Here is a 10,546-nt window from a genome sequence, read left to right as displayed (position 1 = left end):
TTCCCCGGCAACGTATTAGCCGTGGGAACTCCTTCCGTATAGCCTACCCACTGTAAAAATTGTTTCGTATTACATTAAATAGATTTGACATTTGGATATCTTAAGGAAGAAGAAAACGTGGCGCAAACTAGACGTAGACGAAAGAAACGAGGTAAGAGATATACAGGCGCCAACTTCCAACTGCTTATTTGAAGCAAACCTTGCGAAATTTATACAAGTCTTATCTAAGCAGAAACAACAACAACAACAACAACAAAACAACAAAAATCAACCTAGGTATAATCATGTCAACAAGTGTAAAAGATGGTGACAATGGCTAAAATGGATAAGTACAACACTGCTGAAAGAATGACAACAAATCTACGTCAGCCTCAAGAGTAATCAAGATGGTCCAGTAGCGCGTGCGTGCAATCCAGGCGCAGACCAAACCGAAAAGAGGGAAGGACAGCTGCGCGTGCTAAACTACACCGTTATCACAAGTGTGTGTGAAAGCATCCTCCAGAAGATGAAACACGGTAAAAAAGTGCAGGAAGAGAAAGAAAAAATGAAAACGCACGTAATACCGTACATCCACAGGCTTTCGCACATCGTCAAGAAGGTCGCGTCCAGGTATAAAGTGCACGTTGTATGTTCCGCCTCGTGCAAACTGGCTAAAGTTTGCCCTATGATGGCCAATAAGATACCGGAGTCATGCTCAAAAAAGCACGCCACGCTATACACCGAGTGTGTTAGCAACGTCATTTACAGCATCCCCGTGAAATGCAAAAGGGTGTATATCGGTCAGACTGGACGTTGCTTCAACGAACGTTCCAGAGAACACCGGTTGGCCGTCAGCAGCAACTTGGGAGGGCACCTTGTGAGCCACTCCTGGATAAGACGACCTTTCTGAGGAGAGCAAGAAACAAAACGGAGAGGGAGGTGATCGAGGCGGTTTTTATCAAAAGAGCCGGTGACAAGTGTGTTAGCACGCCGTCACTAGCGTTAAGTGAAAAAGAAATGTCATTTTTAAACCACAGCGTGTAGTTTAGCACGCGCAGCTGTCCTTCCCTCTTTTCGGTTTGGTCTGCGCCTAGATTGCACGCACGCGCTATTGGACCATCTTGATTACTCTTGACGCTGACGTAGATTTGTTGTCATTCTTTCAGCAGTGTTGTACTTATCCATTTTAGCCATTGTCACCACCTTTTACACTTGTTAAGATGATTATACCTAGGTTGATTTTTGTTGTTTTGTTTTGTTGTTGTTGTTTCTGCTTAGATAAGAATTGTATAAATTTCGCGTGGCTTGCTTCAAATAAACAGTTGGAAGTTGGCGCCTGTATATGTCTTACCTCGTTTCTTTCGTCTACGTCTAGTTTGCGCCACGTTTTCTTCTTCCTTAAAATATGTACCAACTCGCTCAGCAACAAGTTTGGGATATCTGTTGAAAAAAATATGCCCTGGCGTGCGTGGTAGCATGATAATTGAGAACTTCATATTTTTTGCTGGGTCGTGATTTTCCACATAATATGAAGGTGCCCGAGGCAAACACGCCGATAGAGTGGGGCTGCAACTTGCCGCACTGGCATTCTCCTTGTAACCCAGTGATAACTCTTGACGGTACATTAGAGAGATCTAGAAACATTTTTTTCTAAAAAGTTCACCCGGCAAAATTGGTCAGGAAAGCCATCCACGTTCAATCCTTTCAATGGTTGCGCGCCCCAACACACGGCATTCATAGCCTCTAAAAAGCTAGATATAAATTTGGTGTTCCTCCTTTCAAACCAACTGGAAGTCACTATACCCTCAAAAAAAAAAAAAAAGGTAGTTAAAGCCTCGAACAGTACGACAGCCTCGTGGAGTGTGGGGCGCATCACATGGCCTCGCACGTGACGCCAACGCTCCGACCCCGGGATGCGCTTTGCGTCATGCTCCCGTGACCCTGTTGCCAGCGGATTCGCAACCGCCACCCCAAGACGCGAGCGTAGCGCGACAGTTCTCCAGGTCTTAACTCCACCTTGTCGTAACGTGTATCCGCTCGGCAGGCAGCCGAGCAGTCACATCAGGTAGAAACACCAGTAGACAGCGTTGAACACGAGGTACGACATGGGGAAGATGACCCTGGAGTACTTGTCGATCTTGTTCACGTCCTTGATGCGAGGCATGGAGGCCCGGATGGCGCTCGCTCCGCGCCGCAGCGTCTGGAAGACGCGGGGCCTGCGCGCGCCGTACTCGGCCGCCCGCATCCCGGCGCCCCCGCGGTAGCAGGCTCCGGCGGGGAGGCTGCGCGAGTTGTACGGGAAGCGGCCCGTCATGCGGAAGGAGGGGGGAAACTTGAGCTCGCTGTCGCTGCCCGGCGCCGACAGCGGCCGGTGCCGGTTGCGCAGGCACGGGATGGGCGACAGCCGCACGTCGTGCAGCTCGATGATCTCTTCGTTGTTCTGCGGCAGAGCGAAAAAGTCGTGACTGTCGAGACTGGTCCCCGTCAACCAACGTTCTAAGAGAAGCTTACATGGCTGCGGTTCCATGCATGAAAACGAAGCCCCAAATCGCGCTGCAGGAAAGCCAGCTCACACAATGGGTTTCCACAAAGGCGCATCAAGTGCCTCAAGAGAGAGAGAGAGAGAAAAAAAAAACGCTTCCCAGGGTCGTAATCGAACCTGCGTCCCTCGCGTTATGAAGCCGACATCTATCCAATCGTGCCATTCCGACACGGTGAGGCAGTTCAAATTTCGGACGACTTTGACTTTGAGTCAAGTTGCATGGGGAAAAGCTTCGCAGTTTGACCATGTTTGTCTAATAAAAGAAGCTTAGACATTTTAAGGCCTCAGAAGGAGAACTCCCGAGGCTCTAGGTGTCTTTGGAGCGCAACGCGTTTGAAAACGACGTCCAGATGTACGTGATATTAGCACTTGGTCACCGCCAAAGTTGCACGCCGTATATCTGAACCGCAGGCTTATTGTACGTGTGATCATTGGATGTGCATTTTGAGTGAACAATAGGAACCGTTCACAAGATCAGAAGGGTCAAAATAAAAGTGTTCGCGTGCATGCACGTGTCTTTCTTAGGGAGGACCACCGCCAACGCTCAAGAGGAATAAAACTTTGCCCATACTTTTCCCCTGACTTCTCTCGTGCGCTGAAAAGCTTCACTGGTAATCCACCTTCACGGTAAGCCAATGTGCGCTCAATACTGCACAAGCTTCTGCGGCGCTCTCTGTGACATTGCGCACTTTATAGCGACACATTTCTGAGAGTCAACAGTAGGCTATTCCCGGACTCGTACTTTAAGTGAGTGGAGTATAACTGTCATCATTACGCATTGATCGGCTTTTATACGCTATCATGTGCAATACCAGCGCCCGTCTGCTTCGTTTAGTTCTCTCCGTCATGTGTTTCCTTTTTTCAATTAGACATGCTTACCATGCTGGATTTTATGCAGCTGTCCGTGTGTGATGGGCTATGTTCAGGCAGTACAATGTTTTATACGTAATACCTTAGCTGCTTTGTTTGTCGCTATGCTCCTGAATGTAACCCCTCTCCTCTATACTGTAAATGGCCCTGACGATATAAATAAATAAATAAATAAATAAATAAATAAATAAATAAATAAATAAATAAATAAATAAATAAATAAATAAATAAATAAATAAATAAATAAATAAATAAATAAATAATCATGGACTCCTCCGTCTAACGATGACGACGGTTGAACGCGAAGCTTTCTGACCTGATGGATTCTTGGGTTGGCCAATCCCACACTGCCAGTATGTGCTACTCCGGAGCTACGCATCAGATTTCTAGTATAGCCACAGCAACTCCCGGGCGTACATGTTCCGTGGGCCTAACTTTTGGGTTTTCGGTGTACGGCGCGAATCGGTACCTGCTGCTTAGCGTTCGCTTCGACCATGTCGAGATGAAGCAATCGGATAGATTCCGGTTTCATAGGGCGAGGGACACAAGTCCTATTTCAGCCACTGGAAGCGTATTTTAGGTGCGGAGTACCTTAGGACCGCACAATGTCCGTCCGCGTCCGTCCGCACAGCATTTACAATCGCAAAAAATCCCACAGGCACCGGCAGGATTCGAGCCGGCGTCTGGTAGACAAGACAGAGTTAGTGTCAGTCGTCTTACCCATTGGGCTATGACCGTGAGTTAGTACCCGAGTCAAACGCCTTACTCCCTTCGCCTGTAACGGTGCGGAGAACCTTACGACCTCCCAAAGTCCGTCCGCGTCCATCCGTGCGCACACCACCACCAAGCGACAATCAAGCGAAATTCGATCTGAGCCGTGAGTTGCAGTTTCATTTAGGGAATAATCAAGGTGCAACTCACGGCTCAAATCGAATGACGGTCGGGGCGCAAATCGGATGTCACTCGGGGCGCAACTTGTATGTCATTCGAGCCCCCGTTCTCCCCACCCTCGCCATCATCCACGGAGTGAAGATGCTGCCATTTTTTTCTTTCACTTCCCCCACGATCATTCATCATCATCGCCAGAGAAAGTTGGCTTTCCTGCACGGCATGTCGGCGTACAATGGCGTGAGTGAAGACACAAAAGCTTCGCTTTAAAGGGATCCTGCAACACTTTTGATGAACGCGTTCACTTTTTCCTTCGCGTATGGAAGCACTGTGAAACCTACAGTTATCGCTAGCACGGAGCGGCACTGCGTGATTTGCTCGTCGCACCCGATACGCCTTCCTTTCTGCTTTGTTTTGGTGGCTTTATTTTCAAAGTTGCTATCGAAAAGCGCTCGTTGCTCCAACTGAAGAAAAACCGGCCAACAACCGCTACATGGCCTCAGTGACGTAATTAGGGCCGTTAAAGAACGTCAACAGCGGGAAAGAGAGAAAAATCTTATGAGCGAGTTTATCTGATGAGCATAGGGCAGTAATGTTTGGCTGAGGTACTTTGCGACCCCCTAAGCTAAGTACTGGATGTGTAAATTGATTACGTTCTTCAAGCACTTAACATTTCGAGAAAAAAAAGTTGAAAAAGTGTTTCAGGGACCTTTCAATACATGAATATTAAGCTTCGTATGTCTTTATTCCTTCTTGCCAGATCACAGCCTGCCTGCCCTTTGAGCCATTTTTCAAATATTTTTACCTGTACTCGTTATAGATTACAATTAATCGGTATTTTCGTAACATTTCCGAAAGCTTTAACGCGTAAAATTCTCGTGACAGCTTGTGTATTGCTGCCTTGTATACGCACCAGCGTAAAAAAAGGTGTGGCTAACTCTTTGTGAACTACAGACGTCAATATTTAAACCAGTGGAGCGTGTAAATTAGGTTTTACAGGGGCTGCGAGGTGCCTTGGGGTGCTTGCTGGCCACTTGTTCCTTTTGTATACCGTAAGCTACACTGGCCGAGGTTGAGGAGTTTCGCGTGTGTACTGAAGGGCCGTTCTGCGCAAGCGCGAGAGTCATTGGATTGAATGGGATTGGATTGGATTAGATTAAAGTGGATTGTGTTGGATTGTGTTGCGTCATAGCCGCGGCAGACGCGCTTTCGCCGGCGCGTGCCCAGGTGTGCAACTCAATTGCGCAGTAGCCAAGTCTGACGCTGCACCGGAGCCGCTTGATAGCCGTGTCGCGTGGCTTGTGAAGAGCCGTGCTGAGCATGCGCGAGGAGCAATGACTGGTCTGGACCGGACTGGACTGAATTGGACTGGATTAGGCTGGACTGGACTGGACTGGATTGGACAGGATTGCTGAACCTTAGCTCACGCTACGTATATCCTGGCATAGCTGAGCTAAGCCATTACTAATTTTTATAGGCAGATGATTGTGTTGGATTGTGTTGCGTCATAGCCGCGGCAGACGCACTTTCGCCGGCGCGTGCCCAGGTGTGCGCCTCAATTGCGCAGTAGCCAAGTCTGACGCTGCACCGGAGCCGCTTGATAGCCGTGTCGCGTGGCTTGGGAAGAGCCATGCTGAGCATGCGCGAGGAGGAATGACTGGTCTGGACCGGACTGGACTGAATTGGACTGGATTAGGCTGGACTGGACTGGATTGGACAGGATTGCTGAACCTTAGCTCACGCTACGTATATCCTGGCATAGCTGAGCTAAGCCATTACTAATTTTTATAGGCAGATGATTGTGTTGGATTGTGTTGCGTCATTGCCGCGGCAGACGCACTTTCGCCGGCGCGTGCCCAGGTGTGCGCCTCAATTGCGCAGTAGCCAAGTCTGACGCTGCACCGGAGCCGCTTGATAGCCGTGTCGCGTGGCTTGTGAAGAGCCGTGCTGAGCATGCGCGAGGAGCAATGACTGGTCTGGACCGGACTGGACTGAATTGGACTGGATTAGGCTGGACTGGACTGGACTGGATTGGACAGGATTGCTGAACCTTAGCTCACGCTACGTATATCCTGGCATAGCTGAGCTAAGCCATTACTAATTTTTATAGGCAGATGATTGTGTTGGATTGTGTTGCGTCATAGCCGCGGCAGACGCACTTTCGCCGGCGCGTGCCCAGGTGTGCGCCTCAATTGCGCAGTAGCCAAGTCTGACGCTGCACCGGAGCCGCTTGATAGCCGTGTCGCGTGGCTTGGGAAGAGCCATGCTGAGCATGCGCGAGGAGGAATGACTGGTCTGGACCGGACTGGACTGAATTGGACTGGATTAGGCTGGACTGGACTGGACTGGATTGGACAGGATTGCTGAACCTTAGCTCACGCTACGTATATCCTGGCATAGCTGAGCTAAGCCATTACTAATTTTTATAGGCAGATGATTGTGTTGGATTGTGTTGCGTCATAGCCGCGGCAGACGCACTTTCGCCGGCGCGTGCCCAGGTGTGCGCCTCAATTGCGCAGTAGCCAAGTCTGACGCTGCACCGGAGCCGCTTGATAGCCGTGTCGCGTGGCTTGTGAAGAGCCGTGCTGAGCATGCGCGAGGAGCAATGACTGGTCTGGACCGGACTGGACTGAATTGGACTGGATTAGACTGGACTGGACTGAACTGGATTGCTGAACCTTAGCTCACGCTACGTATATCCTGGCATAGCTGAGCTAAGCCATTACTAATTTTTATAAGCCGATGATTGTGTTGGATTGTGTTGCGTCATAGCCGCGGCAGACGCACTTTCGCCGGCGCGTGCCCAGGTGTGCGCCTCAATTGCGCAGTAGCCAAGTCTGACGCTGAACCGGAGCCGCTTGATAGCCGTATCGCGTGGCTTGTGAAGAGCCGTGCTGAGCATGCGCGAAGAGCAATGACTGGTCTGGACCGGACTGTACTAAATTGGACTGGATTAGACTGTACTGTAAATTGGACTGGATTAGGGCGGCGAAAGCCGTGGTTCAACGGGGCGACACCTCAGCGGGAGGCCTCGTGGGCTTTGGCCCAGGGCGGCGTAAGCCGCGGTTCAACGTGGTGACACCTCAGCGGGAGGCCTCGTGGGCTCTGGCCCAGGGCGGCGAAAGCCGCGGTTGAACGGGGCGACACCTCCGCGGGAGGCCTCGTGGGCTCTGGCCCAGGGCGGCGAAAGCCGCGGTTGAACGGGGCGACACCTCAGCGGGAGGCCTCGTGGGCTCTGGACCAGGGCGGCGTAAGCCGCGGTTGAACGGGGCGACACCTCAGCGGGAGGCCTCATGGGCTCTGGCCCAGGGAGCACGGCCCCATCCCAGCGGCGAGAGCGGCGCATCGGGTCGACGAGCTGCTGCATCAGCGACACTGCGACCCGGCCGAACCCGGAGCGGGCACCGGTGGGCCCTGACTTACTTTCTCCGGGTTTACCATGGCCACTATGCTAACGGGATGTCGCGGCACCGACCGCAAGGTTAGTGCCATTGTGCTCGAAATTGAGGAGTTGAGAGCGGAAATAGCTCTCAAAAATGCCCAGCACGCTTTAGAAAAAGCAAGGCTAGCGGGTAGCCGGGGCGCGGGCAGCCCGTCCGTGTGGACAGCTGAAGAGCTCAGCGCTCAATTAGCCCAAGGGCGAGCGGAGATCGCTTATGAAAAAGCGAAGCTTCGCAAGATTGGTGGCCTCGAAGAGGACGCCAATGTCTTCACGGTGTTTGTTCCCTCGTGGGCGCATCGAGCGCCACGGGATGAGGAGAGTGGCAATGTAGTGGAGGTGGCTGAAGCCACTCCAGTTGTTAAGCAACCCCATAGCGTTTCCACTACTGCAGATGAGATCATGGAATCTCGCGAGACAGATGTCTTAGCTGCAGCAGTTCTTTCTGTGGCGGCGGGCAATGTTGCCGTGGCGGCGCAGGGAAGTGTCGAGTGTAGCACCGCCCCATGCGCCGACATAGAGTCCGCGGCCGATTGCGAGGAGTCTCTCGTGGACGAGCTAATTCCGAGATCGAGCGAAGCTGTAGAAGGCATGGTCATCTCGGAGGAGGCAGAGGTAGCACAGCCGTCAGGTGAGGGCAGCGGAACGGCGGGCCTAATTGTTGAGCTTGCGTGCGCGAAGCATGAATGCGCAGGCGGCCCGCGGCGTCTTGCGCGTAGGGCGACTCCGACGGGCCCGAGAACGCGGAAGGCGGCGGCAGGTGTGACGGCGCAGGTGCGACAACGTCGTACGCGTTACCGCCGAGTAGGGTGTTCCTTTTCTCCCGGGAGCAGAGGACACCGCGAGCCAAACCAGGGTCCGTGTAGAATCAGCTGGTGGCGCACGAAACGGAATCAGTTTCCGTGCGACGGTCGGTGTGTGCCGCCGTGGAAGGGGGGGTTGCGCTGAATAGTGTGCAGTGCTAGGCAGGAACGGGTCAGTGTTGTTTGGCGCACACTTAGTTGTTTTTTTGTGTGAGTTTTTCTCTGGGTGTGTAGGGATCGCTCAGATGAGAATTATTTTTAGTTTTACCTGTACTGTCGTTCTCCCCCTTGTAGTTAGTTTTCTTTTTGTGTGTGCATGTTTTGGTTGCGTTCAGCTGTCGTAAGGCGTGTAATTGGCGGTTTGGCGGTTTTAACGCTGTATTCTTGTGAAGTAGATCCGCGGTTACAGCACGGTAGGGAGTTTACCTTGGGGTACAATGGCGAGTGCTGTCCTTTATTTGTGCCGTTGGCATGCGGTCATGGTGGGCCATGGAATGTGCAGGTAGGGCCCACTTGCGGCGCTTGTGTGCGAACTAGTGTCTGAAGTACTGAAAAGTGAACTTTCAGTACATCGCATGTGGACGGCAAGTGAACCGCAACCGGGACGAACAATCTGTGTCGCACTCCGAAAGAACCGGCGTCCGCGAGTGCGTGAGGAGAACTTTCTTCAAACGTTTCTTTTTTTTTTGGTACAGGAAAGTGAACATTTATACCCGTCGTGGGGTTGGTAGCCTTTAATGGTAAGGGTGCCACGAGTTTGTTCTCACGGGCCCTGTAGTTGAGCGCCTTCGTTTATTGTTTGATGTTGCGCAAGCCATGGCTAGGCCAAGGCACTGAGTATGCCGTGTTGCATCCGTTTTTTTTTTTTTTTGGTACAGTTGGCCGGCGCGTTGTGCTGGTTGGGTTGGTGTGTACCGGGTTAATTTTTTTTTATTGTTGTATTGTTTTGTATTTTGTAGTGTACTCGCGTAACGGCTTGAGTGCGTTTTGTTTAGTTCTTTCTCTGCAGCAAGACATAACAAATAGTGAGAGTTAATGTTGTACGTACAGCTAGTGTACGGACAACATTCTTGGTGCGGAGGTGTTAAGTTCGGGCTCCGCATGTAATTAATGAAGGCCGCCGGTGGCCCATGTATTGGCGTCGCCTCCGCTGGTAGCTACTTTCCCGTGTCCCTTTCATGTAGCCGCACGGACGCCAAGTTCGGAGACGCGGAGAGCGTGTGTTGTGCCCGTCCTTTTGTGTGTCAAAGGACGGGGGCGATTAGCCTGAGTATCTCTGGCGCGTCGGAGGTGGCTGGGTCATTCGGCATAACAAGCTGACGGGAAGCCAGGTTATCGTATCTCTTAGTGTTGAAAGCGCGCGCGGTGTAAGTTTGGAAATCTTCGACTCCGGCGGCGGCGTGGGTCGTTGACGGGTCAATCGCCTCGGAGACCTCCGAGTGGGCCTGAAGCGCGTCTTCCGGTGGGACTGGCGGCAGGCCGCGGCGCCCTTCGTCTGGGAGGGAATTAGCAACCCTCAGTGTCCTGCGCGTCGCGGGACAATGGGGGCGTCGCGGGAGGCGCCGCGCGGAGGGAGGTCAGCCGCGCGAGGACCGCTCCGGGCCCTCGGCTTGGCTGTTGTTTGTGCAGATGCCGCCCGCTGAACGTAATGGATGGTTCACTTTAGGCCGCAGATGTCCTGTATTTTCTGGCCGGGTGTAACAGCGTGCGTATGAAACGCACTTTGAGTGCATAAGAGAGAGAGGGTTGGGTTACGTGACCGCAGGTGGGGACACATGTGTGATTGGCTGGTTCCTGTGGCCAATCAATGGGTTTCTATTAATTGTTTAAAGGGTTTTTCTCTCTTTCTTGAACGCCCCCTTTTTGGAGGCGGGGTTTTTGCTATCAAAACCGGCGTGTCGGGTTTTGTCGAGGGTCGGTCGAGGGGGGATCTAGTTTAGTATAGATCTAGGCCGTACAGGCTGCTGCTGTCAGAGTGACAATGTAACCGTCACTCTGACCTGATGTAAAGTTGGAGTTTTGTAA

The 10,546-nt window shown here is 51.9% G+C and overlaps 1 protein-coding gene across 2 annotated transcripts in view; it reads right to left on the bottom strand.

Annotated features, from left to right (window-relative positions):
• Positions 1 to 312: 312 nt before the first annotated feature.
• The window catches only part of Lcch3 (Ligand-gated chloride channel homolog 3), a 56,776-nt gene continuing 46,542 nt past the window's right edge, over positions 313 to 10,546 (bottom strand). For both annotated transcript variants that reach the window (XM_077702170.1, XM_077702171.1), the window contains one exon: positions 313 to 2,419. In XM_077702170.1, coding sequence (XP_077558296.1) covers positions 2,036 to 2,419 — 384 coding nt within the window. In that variant the 3' untranslated portion in view covers positions 313 to 2,035. The remainder of the gene's footprint in view (positions 2,420 to 10,546) is intronic.

The sequence above is a fragment of the Haemaphysalis longicornis genome, unplaced genomic scaffold (assembly GCF_048455015.1).
Source record: "Haemaphysalis longicornis isolate Haplotype H1 unplaced genomic scaffold, Haemaphysalis longicornis Haplotype H1 scaffold_3, whole genome shotgun sequence".
NCBI lineage: Eukaryota > Metazoa > Arthropoda > Arachnida > Ixodida > Ixodidae > Haemaphysalis > Haemaphysalis longicornis.
The sequence above is the reverse complement of the archived record's forward strand: the minus strand, read 5'-3'. Positions and strand labels throughout refer to the sequence as shown.